Source organism: Mauremys reevesii, linkage group 5 (assembly GCF_016161935.1).
Source record: "Mauremys reevesii isolate NIE-2019 linkage group 5, ASM1616193v1, whole genome shotgun sequence".
Classification (NCBI taxonomy): Eukaryota; Metazoa; Chordata; order Testudines; family Geoemydidae; genus Mauremys; species Mauremys reevesii.
In genome coordinates, this window is record NC_052627.1 from 94,066,635 (window position 1) to 94,086,104 (window position 19,470).

Genomic DNA, 19,470 nt, shown 5'->3' on the forward strand with positions numbered 1-19,470 from the left:
TAAAGGACCCTCAAGAACAAGGAGGTGAGGCTAAAATTATTCTTAAAGAAGAACTCTATGCAGCCCCAACATATGGTCCCAAGAAGCCTTGGAAAGATCAGCCATCTTGATCTTGGCCTTGGCAGTGGCTAACTGTGGTACTCCTGCCTCTCATATGGCCACTTCACAAAAGACGCATTGTTTTTCTGGAATGAGGGAAAAAGGAGCACTGCTCTGGTCAGGACTCCAGACACAAATCACCCACCCCTGACGCCAAGTAAGAGACTTAGATCTTCTCCTTCGGCTTTCTGTGCTAGGACATGCAGTCTAGAACTCTTCTTCTGATGCCTCTGCACCAAAGGGCACTGATGGCTCCTTCATTCCAAAGGACCATGCTGAGTTTGGCACTATGTTGGTACCAGCTGCTCCAGTGTCATCCCTTGCACTGAGACCCTTGGCAGCTACCACCTTGCCTCTGTATCAAACACTTCCTCAGTATCGGTTCCCCACTCTGATACCAGATATCTCGGCTCTGGAGATCTCAGCACTGAAGCCTTTTAGGCTACGTCTACACTACACACTAGTGTTGGTGGCATGTAATGTACATGTAGCTACATGCTGCAGTGAAAATCAGGCTGCATCCACACTGTGTAGTGTGTAGCTATACATATCCATATCGGTCAGTGGGAGGCAGCTGGGAAAGGCTTCAGCAGCTCCCCACTGCCTAAGACTTTCCCTTAAGTGGGGAAGGGCTCCAGCTTTACGCAGTCTGTCCCTGCAGCGGGGTAGGGTTTCAGCTGCAGACAGCTGCCTCGGAATCTTTTCCTGCTGCCTTCCCCCTTCCAGAGCCTTTCCCCAATGCTGGGGTCATTTCCTGCAGGAAGAAAGGCTCCAGCAGCATGGAGGCAGTGGAACAGTACACTGCTAAAAATATCAGTATAGACAGGGAGGCATGGCGTGGGTAAGTAGAGAGCTGTGTAGGGTATGTACTTGTGTACATACCCACACTTTTCAAGCTCATCTTTACTCACCTAATCTGTGCCTCATGTTCTACACTGCTATTTATACCTTGCTTGGGGGCTACACAGATATGTACGCTACATGCTGCTGAAGAAAGCATGAAATTTAGAGGTAACCTTTCCGTTGGCTTGGAGTTTCGTGTCCTAGATTGCTTGGGAGATGTGATTCTGACCCATTCATTTCCTTCAGCTTCATTCAATTGTGTACCACATCGACCCAGGGCTGACCCTCCTCTGGAGGAGACCTATTCTTATTTGTCCTCCTTACCCAACAGCACTGGGGAGTTCTTCATTTGGGTGACCCAGTGACAGTTTCTGCCTTAGCTGAGATTGAGATAAGCAATCTGGGACTCTCCCTAAAGCGATTCAGACTCTGTATCAGCTTGATTAGGCTACACCTAGCAGCCATTTCTGTAAAACTCCCACTGGTGCAGAATTACACTGTATTTGCTTGTCTTATGGTAACAATATTTCAAAAGAGCCTCTCCCATGTTTTTTCCCTCAGTCAAGGAGCCTCTCGCTCCGCTTGGTCCTAACTGGTTCATGGGGTTGTTGTAATTGGGGCCTAGAAGGCCTACCTCAGTTGTGAGTCTAACTATGGGAAAGTGGATGGAAATTTGTAAAATAGTTTAATCACCTGTAATAACAAATTTTAGCAAATGTTGATGGGAAAAAGATAACAGAAGTCCAACTCAGACAGCTATATAATTTTTGTTTATAAAAATTAGTAAAAGAGAAAAACAAACTGAGTTAGTCTAAACAAAAGAGCCATAGTAATATAATTTAAGGATTGTGTTCATACCATACCTAGTAAATAAGGAAAGCATGGGTCTGGAAGTTAATGGACTAAACTTGGTATGTGGGAAATTAGACCTGATTGATTAACAAAATAATGAAAATATGGACTATTCCACCCATCATTCCTCTTTTGTGGCCCTTACAAAGCACTTTTTGGGGATAGAGACTGGCTAATTGACTGGGAATAGCTGGAGGAGCAGGAAGGCATCAGACCTCTGTCTCATCCTGCTCTGCTCCAGGGACTTTTTCCTTTACCAGGGGATCCCAAAGATCACTGCATCATCGAGAAGTCCAGGCCTTAACACACCAATGGGGACACCTGGTCATAACTGCCACACCATCAGAGACTTCAGTCAGGGACACACGGTATCTTGCTTTGTCACTCTTTCCATTGTGTGTTCCTTTCTGCCCTGCTATTTTTAATAGTGTTCTCTCTTTCCCTCTTTTTTGGCTTTCTGTCTGATCTGATCCTAAGGTTGACTGTACCACATAGCACCACCACCATGAGTTGAGAATCCCATCCAGCTCTACTCAGCTCTGCCCAGCCTAAGAGGGACCAATAAAGAGAGGGACTAGACCAACCAGATTATGTTCCATGATCCAGAGCACTGCTGTAGTGGTTGACCTGCCCACCTAGAGCATCTGTCTGTGACTGCTCTGCCTCCTATAATATCAAGAACATCATCAAAAGTTGTATTTTCTCCACTTTTACTATCCTCTCTCTTCTTCCACTCATGCCTATCTGTTTGTCAAAAGCAAGAGAAGTAACCATCTTGTTCACATCTTGGAAATGAGCCACAAAACTAATCCCTCCCTGCTAAGAAGTGTTTTCCAACTCAAATAAGGGACTCCAACTGATAGCAAAGTCCCATTTTAAAAGAGGATGTGTATTGGTTAAGTTTGTCTCATATAATTTTTTAATTTTAGTTTTAAACTGCTTCATAAATGTTTGTAGTTTTTTTTCCTTTCTTTTCCATATTTTAGTTAATAAATTCCTAAACGTTGGGAAGAGTTTCTTAATGTGTCTGCCATGAAACTAACAAACCGAGGCCTCTATATACCAAATCCTGTTTAAATTGTTTAAATGATGGACAATTTCAGAGTCATGCTAACACCTTTGACTCTTTGGGCCCATGTGTTCCATCTAACTTAATACAGTAGGGCCCCCTAATAAACCCCTGGTAACCTCTTTCCTATATCATCTCTCAATAAAGGCAGCATTCTTGGTAACTATCGCCTCAGCTGGAAGAATCAGTGCCTCCTTACACCATATTCTGTAAGGACAAAATCACACTTAGGCATCATCCTAAATTCTTGTTTGCCTAAGGTGGTTTTGGATTTTCATTTTAACCAATCCATATGCCAGCTAGTTTCTTCCTGAGACATCACTCTACTGCAGCCAAAATGAAACTACACACCTTGGATGTGATGAGAGCTTTATATTTTTATCTGGACAAACCAAAACCATTTAGAACATCCCACAGATAGTTCATAGACCCTGTGGCAGACCCCAGCTTCCTTGCCACCCACTGCCAAGCGCAATGAGAGACATTATTTCATGCCCTCCAAGGGGTATGAACATTTATACTCCCACTCACCTCCTGACTCTCTTGTCGTGGACACTGCTAATCAGCATGAGCGGGGCCCTCCCCTAAAAACAGGGAGGCTACGTGACTCCACCTTGTCGGGAGAAAGATCTACTCTACAGGGGGTACTCTTATAACACCTGCTTGGCGATGGCCAAATTTGCGGAGCTCCTCCCTTCAGACTCCTGAGCCTAGTTCTTGGCTTTGGTGGAGGAGGCAAAGCTAGTCTCCCGGCTTCCCTCCAGGCCATGTTGGACAGTGCTGATGCCGCCACTAGGGTCATGGCTACTGAGGTGGCCATGAGAAGGGTCTAGGGCTCCCTTATGAGGTCCAACAGACTATTCAGGACCTCCCATTTGAGGGCGTGACTCTTTTCTCTGAAAAGACAGACAAGAGGCTGCATAGCCTGAAAACTCTGAAAACTCACAAGCCACCCTCAGGTCTTTGGGCCTGCACGCTCCCGCCACACAGCGGAAACACTTTAGGCCACAACTTCCTCTGAGGTTCTATCGGCAAAACCCCCAGGATGGTTCTCAGAGGAGGAACAGGACTGGTAGGAAAAGACAACACCCATCCTCAGGCCAGGGCTCTGGCCAACCCAAACCACCTTCCGGCCCCAAACTGGCCTTTTCAAGGTGCGGTGGAGGATGGTGCACCAGAACAAAAGCTGGATCTACCCCGCCTTACCTTTTCCTCCTGACTGTCCCCTTTCTACCGTGCATGGTCCTGTATCACTTCGGACTGCTGGGTGCTTCGCATTGTAGAGAGGGAATACTTCATCCAATTCTGTGCCTGCCTGACCTTCCACCCTCCTTCCCCGTCCCTCTTCAGGGGCCCTTCTCACGAGCAGCTCCTTATCCAGGAGGTGCAGTTGCTTCTACCTCTAGGGGCAGTGGAGGAGATTCCTGAGGAGCACAGGGGTGTGGTATTTCCTAATATTGAAAGCCAAAGGCTGCCTCCGGCCTATCTTGGACCTGTGAGAACTCAATAAGTTCGTGAAAAAACTCAGGTTCCATGTGGTCTCCTTGGCCTCCATCATCCCCTAACTGGATCCAGCAGACTGGTATGCCACCCTCGACTTGAAGGAAGCATATTTTCATATCACAATCACTCAGCCCCACAGGAAGTACCTCAGGTTTGTGGTCAACAGCACCCACTACCAATTTACCATTCTTCTGTTCGGCCTGTCCGCAGCACCTCGAGTCTTCACCAAGTGCATGGCAGTTGTCGCTGCATTCTTGCGCAGGCATCGGGTACAGGTGTTTCTGTACCTTGACCACTGGCTGATCAGGGGCCGCTCCAGGACCCAAGCGGAAGGTCAGGTCAGATTCATCAGAGCCACCTTCGACAACCTAGGTCTTCTTCTAAACAAAGCAAAATCGACTCTGTCCCCTGTCCAGAGGATAGAGTTTATAGGGGCAGTACTGGACTTGACCCAAGTCAGGGCATACCTGCTGGAAGCAACGTTTCAGACCCTGAATGAGATCATTTGAGGCCTCAGACAATTTCCCACCACCACAGCGAGAAACTGCCTGAAGCTTCTTGGACACATGGCTGCCTGTCACTACATGGTGCAGCATGCCAGACTCAGGCTTCGACTTCTTCAGTCATGGTTCATGTCTGTGTATCGCCCAGCCCGGGACAGCTTGTACAGGATTGCCTGATCCTTGACTCCCTCTTGTGGTGGCTCAATCCTCAGGAGGTATGTTCAGGGGTCCCCTTCGCCACTTTGCAGCCATACCTGTCGCTAGTGACGGGCGCATCAGACTTGGGCTGGGGAGCACATCTGGGAGACTGCAGGACTCAAGGCCTCTGGTCTCAGGTGGACCTCTACATCAACGTCCGAGAGCTCAGAGTGGTTCGCCTAGCATGCCAGACCTTCTGGGGATACTTAATGGGACAATGAGTATTGGTCGTGATGGACAATACAACAGCAATGTTCTATATCAACAAACGGGGGTGTACGCTCCTCTCCCCTGTGCCAGGAAGCCCTCATGCTGTGGGACTTCTGTGTAGACCAGAAGTCGATACACCTGCAAGTGTTGTACATCCCCGGAGTACAGAACGAGCTGTCGGACCACCGCAGCAGGTCATTTCACAGCCACGAGTGGTCCCTTTGCCTGGATGTTGTGATTTCAATCTTCCAGAGGTGGGGCTTTCCCCAGATAAAACTATTCGCCATGCGACACAACAGGAAAGTGCCAGCAGTTCTACTCCTTCCAAGATCACAGCCCAGGCTCCAGCACAGACACATTCCTCCTCCATTGGGGAGGTTCTCTCCTATACGCCTTTCCACCCATACCACTCATTCACAAGGTACTCCTCAAGATCTGGAGAGAACGAGCGAGCGAGCTCAAGTCATACTGATACACCAGCCTGGCCCCGTCAGCACTGGTACACGTGTCTCCTAGACGTGTGTGGAAGCCCCGATCACCCTGCCGCTCTTCCTGGATCTTCTGAGACAAGATCACGGTCATCTTCAACATCTGAACCTCGAGACGCTTCATTTCACGTTGAATCCAATGGAGCTTTCCTGTTCAGACCAGTTTAGACAGGTCCTCGTTGGCAGCAGAAAACCCTCTACGAGAGCCACATACCTTGCCAAGTGGAAGAGATTTTCAATCTGATCAGCGCAGTGCCATTTGTCCCCGACGCTTATTCTGGACTACCGCCTCCATCTGAAGCAACAGGGGCTTTTGTTGTCATCATTAAGAGTGCACTTAACTGCCATCTTGATCTTCCACCGGGGCACGGAGGCCCACTGTGTTTACTAACGCTATGGTCAGCTGGTTCTTAAAAGGGCTCAACAGGCTATACCCTAATGTCAGCCTGTCTCTGCCTGGGACCTCAGTTGGTCCTTTCTAGGCTCATGGGACCCTCCTTTGAACCATTAGCAACATACTCCCTGCTCTACCTCTCTTATAAGGTGGCATTCCTGTTAGTGATAACTTTGGCGAGCAGTGTGTCTGAGCTCAGGGCCCTAACATCAGAGCCTCCCTACACCATGTTCTATAAGGACAAAGTTCAGCTCAGGCCTCATCCTGCTTTCCTCCCAAAGGTTGTGTTGCAGTTTCACATCAACCAGGACATCTTTCTCCCGATATTCTACCATAAGCCTCATTCCAGCGGCAGGGAGCAGAAGCTCCACTCTCTGGATGTCCGCAGGGTGCTAGCCTTTTACATCGAGAGAACAAATTGTTCAGAAAATCAGTCCAATTATTCGTGTCAGTGGCAGACAGAATGAAGGGTCAGCCTGTGTCATCACAGCACATCTCATCATGGGTAGCGTCCTATATTCATGAGTGCTACAACCTGGCAGGTGTTCCTGCACCTCCAATCACTGTGCACTCCATCAGGGTGCGGGTTTCATCAACAGTGTTCCTGGCTCAGGTTCCCACTCAGGAAATCTGCAGGGTGGCAACGTGGTCCTCCATCCATACTTTCGCCATGCACTATGCGATTACCCAGGAGGCCAGAGACAATGCGACCTCGGATGAGCAGTGCTCCAATCAGTGGAAGACTCCGACTCCACCACCCAAACTTGGGCTTGTGAGTCACCTGATTGGAATTGACATGAACAAGCACTTGAAGAAGAAAAAATGGTTACTCACCTTCTTGTAACTGTTCTCTTCGAGATGTGTTGTTCATGTCCATTCCAATACCCACCCTCCTTCCCCTCTGTTGGCGTAGCTGGCAAGAAGGAACTGAGAGGGTAGCTGGTCGGCAGGGCTCTATATTGAGACCCAGGAAGGCGTGACTTCAGGGGGTGCACGGACTGACCTGACGGATGCTGCTAGGGGAAAAATCTTCTGACTGCTATGCACATGCGCGCGCACACACACCTGATTGGAATGGACATGAACAACACATCTCAAAGAACATTTATGAGAAGGTGAGTAACCATTTTTGCTTCGAGATGTGGTGTTTTGCACAGAGTCCTCAACTTGCCCTGCATCCCTGTTAATTGGATTCCCGCTTTTCAGGATTCTTTTTAGTGAAGGATCTGAGTAGTGGTTGCAGTCTCCTGCCCCTTATACCTTCAGCTATGGTAGCCAAGAGAACATCAGGGACCTAGTCAGAATTACAACAGATACTGCTAGTCAGAAAGGATCTGACACGCATGGGGAGCATATGCACCAAGAGTGGAATATGTGTTAACAGCACATCTCGAAGAACCACAGTAGCTGTGGTTCTAAGTAACCGTTCCTTTTGGACTAATTACTGTACCTTGTCACTGATCAAAGTGCATTGTGCATCATCTCAGCCATCATCCATCAGGAGATTCCTTACTGATTGGCTAATGTCTGTCAGAGAACCTGTCACAAAATGGGATCTCAGTTTAGTTCTGTCATGACCAGGACATAGGCAGTCTGACCTAGTGGTTAAAGCAGGAGTCGGGAGGGAGGCTAGGTCAGATAGCAGGAGGTCAGAGTCCAAGACAGGTCAGAGGGCAAACAAAGAATTGAGCATTAGGAAGCAGGCAGGATCAAGTTACAAGAACATCAGAGGGTGGAGATATCCATCCATGGTTCTTCTTTCAAGTATAACTGTTGTCAGGCTAGGTCAAGACACCAGGAAGTCAAGCCAGGGAAACAGGAAGCACAAGGCACACTGTCCAGAGCAGGGTGGATCCCGCTTGCATGGACAATTTCCTGTTCTTGTACTGGGTTTATATGGGAACTATGGACCAATCAAGATCCCCAGCATCCTGCCACTCAAGTTCCAGGACTGGATTCCTCTATTGGGTTTCAGCTTCTGCCCTAGCAACTGTTAGCAGATTGCTGGGTAGTAGGTTGGAGCTTTCATTAGCTCCCATGGACCGAGGTACAAGACTTGCAGTCCCTGACAAATGCTTACAAAGATTATGGATGGACCTTTTGAACTTCTGGGAGAGCACTGTATTCAACCTGTTAGAGATGGCATTTTTAATCACAGTACATCTACAAGAAGAGTGTGTGAATTGCAGATTTTGATAGATGTGTCTGCCTTCACTGTATTCTACAGAGACAAAAATTGTCCTGTGTCCTGATCCAAAATTTTTGCCTAAAATAATGTGAGTTCTGCCTAAACTAATCTATTTGGCTATGCCTACACTGTCCCACAGTTCGGACTATGAGGGTGTGAATAGCAGTGCAAACCAAAGTGCTGTGCTATAACTCCCTCGTGTAGATGCTGCAGGTGCAAACTAAAAGGTTCCTAGTTCTCATTAATATAGTCTTGTTTGAAAAAGACTACATTAATGTGAACTAGGAACCAATTTGATCATGTCCACAGCATCCATATGGGGGAGTTCAGCATAGCACTTGGCGTGCACTCCTAGTCATGCTCCCATAGTCTGAACTGTGCAGCAGTATAGACATGCCCTTAGTCTCTTTTTCAGACCTTATTCCTTCTAGGGGAGAATTAGACTCCATACTCTGTTAGAATTTTTATTTCGATCAGATGTCATCTAAACTTTTGTATCCAAAATAGATATGTTAATGTTTTAGGTAAGGTATCAGTACAGGTAGCACTATAGCTTGCCTTAGTAATGTTAACATTATAGAAATCTGCAGGGAAGCTATCTGGGGTTTAATCACATGTTTACACAACTTCCACTCCCTGACTTGACATTTAGATCCGGTGCTGGCTTTTGGAGGGCAGTTCTGCAGTCCTTGTTTAGTTAGAGTTCATCAGCCTACCTTTTGAGGTGGTTATATTGCTAAATAGTGTCCCAGAAGTGGTAAATATACAGAAGCTACCTCAAAGAAGAAATAATAGTTACCAAGAGTAAATTCACTAGCTATCCCTTTCATTCCTAGTTAGAGGGAGCTAGCTCCACCCATGCTACTGCAGCCATAGTAGCATATGGAAAGATTACTTTTTATCAATATCTTTTGCATCAGGAGAATGTTGCCTCTGTTTATTCACACTACCGCCTACCTTCCCTCCTTCTTTGGAGTTCTATTATCTTAAGAACTTTGAGGTTTAGCAGAAGGCACTTGCATTGTGTAACCTCTTAAATCTCATCTCAGAAAATTCTGTGCCATGAAGTTTTATATGGTCCCAACAGAAACTACTTTTCTAGAAAACTCCTGAAGATTATGGGCACCATCCCACAAATGCAAGCTGTCTGCATCTTGGAATTAGGGCAGCTAGTGAAATATCCAGAATGGAGTGGTTCTTCAAAAGTACAGTTTTGATCTAGCATTCTCCTTGACTTTGTCTAAAACCAAAAATACTTCATTAAAATAACATGTAGTTTTGTAAAAATTGTTTAACAACAACTTGAAATCATTCTGCCTGTTTTTTTGTTCACTTGTGCGAGTGGAGTGGAATACAGGAAGTGTGTGTGCATAATATTTTTTCTGAATTGTACATTTTACCTTGTTAACAAATTAACTATTTTAATTCAATTAACAGTTGTGCATTTTTATTCCAGAAAAGACATAAAGCTGATAATGCAGTGAACAAGAAACAAACACAAGGTAGGAACCATTTAAAAAATCTCTAAATTGTGAAGCAAAGAAAAAATTCAATCTGAATGTTGTGTGTATTTCTTTATGGTTCTTTGGTTTCAGATTTGTCAGTATTATGTTTGAAATCACAAAGCATACAAGTTTACACTTTTAGATGTTTAGAATGTAAAGACCTGATTTCTATGTGTGTGCATGCATGCACATTGCAGAACACACATCCATTTCTGTCTTACGTGTGTGCCACAATTGCCCATGTAAATAGCTACTTATACCTCCAGATGTTTTTGTGTACACACAATTTACTGAATTGTATGTGAAAATAGGCATGCAATTGTGGAGGTAATTTTAAACCTATGGGATCTAAATGTTTAGAATTTACAAATTTGAAATAGTTTGAACGCCACAGTATTATACCACAAATTAAAATATAAATTTGGAATAGAGGGCATTATCCATAAAGCTGAACAAATGTTCAAAATAAAAACTTTGAATACGAGTACGGTAGTTTACAAAAATACTACTACAAAAAAAGTTTGATTGATAACCTTACACACAGTTCCCCAGTTTCCCAGACAGAGTGACAGTTCCGTAATTTCTTGTTGTGATGAAATCTTGCAGCCTTGAGAAAGTGTAAGCATAAGATGTGTGGATGAGTAAGGAACAACTTTTCTAATTCATGGAACAATGATGGTTAAGAAGCCTTTTATAGGCCCTGAACCACTAAAAAGGAGTTGAAACAATTCTGACGGAGTCGTCATCTCCTGTTATTCCCCTATTATTGCTTGCCTGGGAGAAACAGATGGACTTGTGGATGTGACAATGAAGCAGTTCTCTAGGAAGGAGGGCCCCAGGATGGATATAGTCACACTCACCTCACTTTTACAGGATTGGACAATGCTGTGCAGGGTGCAAAACTTGTGATCTCCTGGTTTTCTTAGAAGCTTGCCAAAGAGATTTTGTGGTATGTTACCTCTTGAATTTGAACCTTAGAAGACCAAGAAAGTGAGGAAAAAGTGTCTTTGTCTCAAATCACCATGACAACAACACTTTACCAAGGAAACTGGAGACACAGATGGCACAGACCAGCCAGTTGACCAGAGCATGATGCCCACTGGCATGACAGTACCTGAGCCAGAAGACATCCCCTGGTTCCCCAAACTGTAGTTCCTGACTGATTCTGAAGCTCCACAGACCAAGCAAGCAGAAGATCAGATCCTTTTTCTTTTTTTATGACTAGATCCACAGTCCTTCAGTGTGGGACATTGCCTTTCTGTAGCTGTAAAGGTCAGAATCAAAGCTGAATTGGTGGCTGACAAGGGAGTAGCCCTCCGAGGAACCCCCTCCCAGTTTTGTTCTGTCTCCTGCAGTTACTGGCAGAGCCATGGAATCCAGCACTTACTGCAAGAGAGAGGGTTTAAAAAAAGACCCACACACGCCAAATAAACATGAACAGCTGGTTTGTCTGCTGCCTGGAATTACCACAGAGCTGCTATGCCCCTTCTCCCCACCTGATTGTGTAACAGGCTAGGCATATGGCAGAGAAAGGTCCAAATGGGAGACCACAGCTGTGTTCCTCCTTCTCTTTATTCCTGTCAGAGGATGCAGAAGGAGAGATTCGTGCCTTGTGCACATCAGCCAGCTCATCCACTGGCTTTGGCCACCTTTCCCGGAAACCAGGAGGCAGTTCCTCAGGCATTCCTCACCAGCAGGGAATCTGACAGCCATGCTGCAAATTTCTCAAAGGATGGCAGAAAAATGAAGAGAGCCCTTTGTTGTTACATCAAAGGGCAGTGTCCCAGCACAGGGAAAACATAAGTGGTACTGGCTGAATACACCACAGACAGAGCAAGGAGCAGCCGGTAAGACCATTTTGGATGCATATCCTCCTGCAATGCAGATCTCATAATCATTATCTCCCCCACCCACCCCCCGTCCCCTTCCTTGGTTGGGTAGTTCATTTTTCTTCCCTTATTCCTAGAGGAAGTTAAGAATTCTGCATGAGGGGAAAAGAAGAGAATCTTCCCCTCAGGAAGAAAGTCCCTCTTGGAGCTCTTGAATTTGGTGTAAAAAGAGACTTTACCTCAGAGGCTGCCATCTTGTGAGTTCCAGGCAGCAGATATAGTATCTCCTACAGGCATTCTATCCGCTCTCAAAAGGACACAGATAAGGAGATGCCTGTTAGTAGAAGAGGTTCATAAGACTCCTCATCTGATTTAAGTTTCCAATCCCCACCTTCCCAAAAGGAGTCAAATTGGAAAAGAGATACAATAAATTACTTCCAGAAATTACTATCCCTGTTCTTCTGGGGATAGTAGTTCCTCGGACTCATTACTGGATGGCATCAAAGCTAAAGGCCCTTTTCAAAAGGTTTTCATACATGGGAAGAAAAAGCATAATAAAAGGAATAGAATTATTTGTATCTGGTTTTTCTTCATCCTCATTTAATTCATTTTCATCCTCATCTTCATGGGCATCACCAAAGGAAGGCTAGGAAATCTGTTCAGTGTAAGTCCAAGAGAGGAAAAAAGAAGTCAAGAGGGAAGTCAGGATCTTCTTTACAGAAGGAAGGTGAACTCTTTGCCTCAGGGAATGAATCACAAGATGAAGTGAAGCAGGAGGATCTTTTTTCAGCTGAATCATTTAAGATGTTACAAAAGATGATTAGATACTTAGGTATTCTGTCAGATGAGCCCATTAGAAAAGATTCTAAGGAGGAAGAAGAGAGAATTGATCCAGAAATTACCCCCCTCCCCAAAAAATCCAACAGGTTCAAGATCTGAACCACATATTCCTCTTCATGTCTTTTTGAAAAAAGTAATTAAGGTCAAATGGAAAACAGCAGCAAAGTCTATAAGATTGTTCAGGTGTGCAAAAAAGTCTACAGCATGCACCGTAGCAAAACAGATTTTGTTTTTCTTCCCAAAGTGAATAGGGCAGTTTCAGTACTTGTCAAAGACATTGCTATCCTAGTGGAAGGGGACTCTTTCCCAAAAGAACCCAATGACTGCAGAGTGAAATGTCACTGCACCAAACATTTGAGGCTGCAACTTCCTCTCTGGGGGCTTCTGCTGCAGCAACATCTTTTGCAAGAGCAGTACTGCATGGACTGACAAGTTGGCAACAGACTACCAAAAAAGACTAAGAAATAATTGTGGTTAGTCAAAGTTAAAGAAAGTCTCAATGGCACCTCTGGTTATGATCCCGGAAGGGCATTATACAGGCCAACATCATGTTAGCGGCTTCAAAATATTGGGGAGTCATTAGTGGTGGTGGAATCCTCAGATACTCAAAAAAGATCTTGGAGAATCCTCCTAACTCCAAATTCGGGAAAATTAGTTCTAAATTAGGTCTAAATATTCTTTTTGTGGCTACTCTAGTATGGAAAGTGAGACTACAGCAAAAACAAATGGAACAAATCTAAGCTCAGAAAGGGGAGAAACCAATCTTCCTGCAGTGCGAATTTGAACACTAGAAACAATGCCTGACTATAGTCAGGTCAGTTCCAATGGGCAACAGCTAGCAGAGAGACTATTAAAATTCAATGAACAATGGCCTAGAATCGTAGGACTGGAAGGGACATCGACAGGTCATCTAGCCCAGTCCCCCGCACTCATGGAAGGATTAAATATTATCTAGACCATCCCTGACAGGTGTCTGTCTATCCTGCTTTTAAATCTCCAGTGATGGAGATTTCACAACCTCCCTAGGCAATTTATTCTAGTGCTTAACCTCCCTGACAGTTGGGAAGTTTTTCCTAATATCCAACCTAAACCATCCCTGCCACAATTTAAGCTCATTACATCTTGTCCTATCCTCACAGGGTAAGGAGAACATTTTTTCTCCCTCCTCCTTGTAACAGCCTTTTATGTACATTAATGCCTCTCTCCATGTTGGATGGATGAGTCCTGGATATGGTTCAACAAGGGTAAATACAATTTTCAAAGATACCAAATTGTCATTTTCTCCCTTCTCCGGTGTCCTCAAATCCACAAAAGAGGTGAAATATGCTAAAGTCTGTAGAACATCTTTTGCAAATCGGCAGTCTAGAAAGAGTTCCTGAGGCAGACATGTTCTCTGGCCACTACTCAGTCTTGTTTCTGGTACCTAGGAGATCTGGGGAGGACAGAGCTGTGCTAGACTTACCACACCCTAACAAGTTCATAAGGGGGACTAGATTCAAGATGGAAACCTTGAAGTCAGGACTAATGGCGATCTGCCGGGGGATTACTTTGTTGGTCAATTTGAAGGAGGCCTGTCTTCATGTGCCAGTTCACCATGGGCACAAGAGATTTTTGTGATTCGCTCATGAGACCAATCATTTTCAATACAAAGCGCTGCCTTTCTGGCAGTCATCCATGCCCTCAAGTGGTCACAAAAATCCTTGTTGTTCTGGTGGCTTTTCTCAGGCAGAAGAGAATACTGGTATATCCTTTCCTGGATGAAATTCTAGTAAAACCTCATCCAAAGAGGGGTCCACTCATGTGACTCAGGCAATGATCCAAACTTTGCAACAGCTTGGATTTATAGTAAATCTTGGGAAGAGTCATCCTCAAGAATCTCAGTACCTAATTCATCTTGGAGTGTTGATAGACACAGAGGCCCACAAAATCTTTCTGGCAGCCAAAAGATGGAACTAGAACAGATAAGCAATTATCCTCCTGAGGAGGTGACCAAGGACATCAGCAGGCACCCTAATTAGTGATCTGGGGATGATCATGTCCTGCACTGGGATAGTGCCTTGGGCAGAATGCATATAAGCACTCTCCAGAGTTTCCTGCTGGCCATTCCCTGCCATTTTTTTTTCCATCTTGGAAAGTGAACATTCTTTCACTAGTGTTGAAATCCCTGGATGGTGATGAGTCCAAAGAGATTCAGGGTGGGGGGTTGGCCATATTGGAGCCTGAGAAGTGTGTCATAACAACAGATGCCATTCTGGAAGGGTGAGGAGTATTATCCAAGAAGTTGATGGCTCAAGGGACATGGTCCTTCTTGGAATGAAAGAAAAGTATACATTTTCTAGACCCGAGAACAATATATAGGCTGTTCAACAACTGGCCCCAGCATTGCCAAATGGCTATGTTGTGACAATAACGGACAATACATCAATGATGGTGTACATAAACTATTGGGGAATACTGGATCAGGGATCTACAAAAGGAAGCAGCATCATTGATGTAGTGAGTGGAGGCCCATCTATGGTCTATCAGGACCGTGCATATCAAAGGTTACCAGCAACGTGAAGGCCGAGTGAACGGGCAGAAGGAAAATTGATGATGTAGAATAGGGTCTTCAAAACAAATCCTTCTGTTTGATCATCAAAAAATATGGAGTTCCTATTGTGGGTCTTTCTGCAGCCAAAGAAAATTAGAAGGTTCACCAATAGTTTGCAGGAAAACTGGTATAGGCATAGATGTTCTTGGCATAGGTATCCTGTCACTCAAGTGGCCAAAGGGCTTACTTTATGCTTTCCCATCACTGCTCAACATCACCAGTGTAATACGGAGGATCAGAAAGGAGGAAGCAGAAATTATCTTAGTAGCCCCCCCATTAACCAAGGAGGCCTTGATTTCCTGACCTTTTGAACATGTCAGAGCCACTGTTATTCTTGAATTCAAGGCCAGATTTGTTATCCCACAGTCCATTTCTTCACCAGGATCCTTCCCTGTTCTATCTCAGTTGACAGGTATATTATTCATCATTTCCCAGGCCTGCAGCCTAGTTGACCTTTCATATGTAGATGGTTGCTAAATCTTGTTGCTTATTCCTCTTCAGTATCACCAAAATCCACCTTTCCTTGCTATCTCCATTGCAACAACCTTGCAAGTCTCATGCCTTGGCCATCTTACAGGTCAACCTTCTTTTGGCCTTCTTGCCTTCTCTGCTTTCCATCTCCAGGCAAATCAAAATACTGTATCAAAAGTCATGGTCTCTCCTCTCAGTTCTGACCATATCACCCACCTCTTTGAATACCTAAAATGTATTTCTGTCTCCTCTTGCATCAAATTTAGGCTTTTCATCTTTACCTATTAGGCCTCATATAATGTTGCCATACCAACATATTTGCATTTATTTCCTCCTTTCCATTCCCAGTGCCAATTCTTTCATTTTACCCTATTTCCCAGCCTCAGCTTGGAATCTTCTAGCATGGTGTTCCTTATATCTGGAACAGTCTTCCTTTCCCTCTCTGCCTTGCATTCTCTCTCCTTCAAATCCCTACTTAAATTCCAGTTCTTCAAAGTAATACCTATTCTCTTCTCATTAGTAATGCCACACTCTACCTCACCTTATATATTGTCCAGTAATTTAGATTGTTTTTTTTTTAATGCTGCATTCTTCAGGGCAGGGAACATGTCTTTATCTGTGTTTAATAAACTGCCATGTGTGTTGCTATGGTGCTTCTTATAAATGATTTGTAATAAAAATAAAAGGATAATTGATAGGGTTCTTCTGTGCAGTAGAAAATCATGTCAACATTTTTATCAGCGAGTATTCTTGAGATTGTTTCCTATAGTAATTTTATAAGATTTCAGTTCAGATCATGTTGTTTCTTCTAGAATCTAATACTTTTGGAAGCATCGCTCATCAAATCTCATATTAAAATATGTCTTAATTTCCTTAACTTTTTATTCCATTCTGCTTCATACACATTTTATGCTGTAATTAATTAGTGCAAGAAGTATGGGGAATAAACAGGAAGAACTAGAAATAGTGGTGAATAATCGCAGATACAACATAATTGGCATCATAGAAACATGGTGGGATAATTCATATGATGGGAATATTTGTGTAGAAGGGTACAGCTTGTTCAGGAAGGACAGTCAGGGAAAACAGGGAGGAGGTGTTGCCTTGCTATCAAAGATGTATACACTTGCACTGAGACAGAAAGGGAAGGCAGATCTGTTGAAAGTCTCTGGGTAAGGATAAAAGGGGTTAAAAACAAGGATGATGTCATGGTAGGGGGTCCATTAAACAGGAAGAAGAGGTGGATGAGACCTTTTTTTAAACAACTAACAAAATTATCCAATACACAGGAGTTGGTGGTGATTGGGGGACTTTAGCTACCCAGACATCTGTTGGGAAAATAATACAGCAGGTCACAGTTTAGCCAACAAATTCTTGGAATGCATTGGACACAACTTTTTATTACAGAAGGTATAGAAAGTGACTTGTGGACTGGCTATTCTGGATTTGATTATGATAAACAGGGAGGAACTGAACCACTTGAGAATCTGAAGGTTGAAGGCAGCGTGAATGAAAACGATCATGAAAAGACAGAGTTCATGATTCTAAGGAACAGTAGGAAGGAAAACAGTAGAGTAAAGATAATGGACTACAAGAGGGCAGACTTTAGCAAACTCAGAGAATTAGTAGGTATGTGCCTGTGCAGAGCAAGTCTAAGGGAAAAAAGAGTTCAGGAAAGTTAGCAGTTTTTCAGAGAGACATTATTAAGGGCACAAGAGCAAACTATAACAATACGTAGGAAAGATAGAAAGTATGGTAAGAAGCCACACTGGCTTAATCAGATTTTCAATTATCTGAAACTTGAAAAGGAGTCCTACAAGAAGCAGAAACTAGGTCAAATTACAAAGGATGAGTATTTGAAAAACAACACCACAAGAATGTAAGGACAAGAATAGAAAGGCCAAGGCACAAAATGAGATTAAACTAGTTAGAGACATAAAGGGTAACAAGAAAACATTTTACAAATACGTGGAAGCAAGAGGAAGACCAGGGACAGGGTAAGTCCATTACTAAATGAGGAGGAAAAGATAACAGAAAATGCAGCAATGGCCTCTAATGGGGTGGACTAGGCCAAAAGACCCCCTGCTGGAGGCCTCAAGGTTCTGCCACATCCATGCCAAGGAAGGAGCAGTGGAGAGGTCCTCCAAGCAGGCTAGAGTGGCTGCAAGGGAAGCAGCCAATCAGGTCCCAGGATGGCCATATAAAAAGAACTGCAGAACAGAGTAGCAGTTAGTTGCTGCTTGGAGCAGGAGACGAAAAGACTGGAAGAGCAGCAGGGCCATGGATGGTTTCATAGCAGGGACCAGGGGAAGCATTGTGGGAGCTCCTGGCTGATTGCTGGGACTGAGCCTGGGGAGGAATGCAGAAAGATAGTGTCTCCAGGGAGGAAGCCCCGGGGGATACAGCCCCATACTAGGGCTGGACTACTTAAAGACTAAAGCCCAGGGAGCGCTAAAGAGAGATAGGTCCTGGTGGACCTTATACCCGGAAGGGGTTTGAACTGGTTAACATGCAGACAGTGTGACTCAGCTGCAGTGCTGTGTCACTGGGAAACCTGCCTGAGAACCACCAAAAGGAGTCACCAGAACTAAAGAACGCAGAGGCGCCCAACCAAAAGGGGCACTCATGAGCGGTGGGTGCCAAACCCATTACATGACTGAAGTGTTAAATACCTTTTTTGTGTCAGTTTTCACCAAAAAGTGAGCAGTGATTGCATGACTAAGATAGAGAGCTACAGAGTAAATGGGGTAGGATCTAAGGCTAATATAAGAAAAGAACAAGTTATGAATTACTTAGAGAAGTTAGATATCTTCAAGTTGGCAGGGTCTGATGAAATACATCCTAGAATACTTAAGAAACTGACTGAGGAGTTCTCTGAGCCATTAGCGATTATCTTTGAGAAATACTGGCTAGAAACCAGTACTCAGAGAGTAGTTATCAATGGCTCATGATCGAGCTGGAAGGGCATATTGAGTGGGGTCCCGCAGGGATTGGTTCTAGGTCTGGTTTTATTCAGTATCTTTACAAATTATTTGGACATTGGCATAGAGAGTGTACTTACAATCTTTATAGATGATACCAAGCTGCGAGGGATTGGAAACACTTTGAAGGACAAAATTAAAATTCAAAATTAACTGGATAAATGACCTGAAATAAATAGGATGAAATTCAACAAGGACAAGTGCAAAATTTTACTTTCAGGAAGGAATAATCAGTTGCATAAATACAAAATAGGAAGGAGTACTGCAGAAAAGGATCTGGAGATTATAGTGAATCTCAGTCTAAACATGGGTCAACAATGTAATACTGTTGTAAACTAAGTGAACATAATTCTGGGATATGTTAACAGGAGTGTTATGCACTCTAATCAGCACTGATAAGGCCTCAACTGCATCCGACGAAGTGAGTATTCACCCACGAAAGCTCATGCTCCAATACGTCTGTTAGTCTATAAGGTGCCACAGGACTCTTTGCTGCTTTTACAGATCTGGACTAACACGGCTACCCCTCTGATAACTACAGTATTGGGTCCAGTTCTGGACACCACACTTTGGGGAAAATGTGGACAAATTGGAGAAAGTCCAAAGCAACTAAAATGATTAAAGGACTAGAAAACCTATGAGGAAAGACTGGAAAAAAATGGTTTTGTTTTCTCTGGAGAAGAGAAGACTGAGAGGAGACAATAACAGTCTAGAGTACATAAAAGACTTATAAAGAGGAGAGTGATACATTTTTCTCCTTAGTCACTGAGAACAGGACAAGAAATAATGGGCTTAAATTTCAGCAAGGGAGACTTAGTTTAGACATTAGAAAAAACTGCTTAACTGTATGGGTAGTTAAGCACTGGAACAAATCACCTAGGGAGGTTGTGGGTTTCCATCATTGGAG

The 19,470-nt window shown here is 44.1% G+C and overlaps 1 protein-coding gene across 6 annotated transcripts in view; it reads left to right on the forward strand.

Moving 5' to 3' along the window:
• The window catches only part of ATP8A1 (ATPase phospholipid transporting 8A1), a 233,578-nt gene that overhangs the window by 29,448 nt on the left and 184,660 nt on the right, over positions 1-19,470 (forward strand). For all 6 annotated transcript variants that reach the window (XR_005599008.1, XM_039539925.1, XM_039539927.1 and 3 more), the window contains one exon: positions 9,804-9,849. Coding sequence is in view for 4 of the 6 variants with exons in the window: in XM_039539925.1 (XP_039395859.1) it covers positions 9,804-9,849 (46 nt within the window). In the remaining 2 variants the exon portion in view is untranslated. The remainder of the gene's footprint in view (positions 1-9,803; positions 9,850-19,470) is intronic.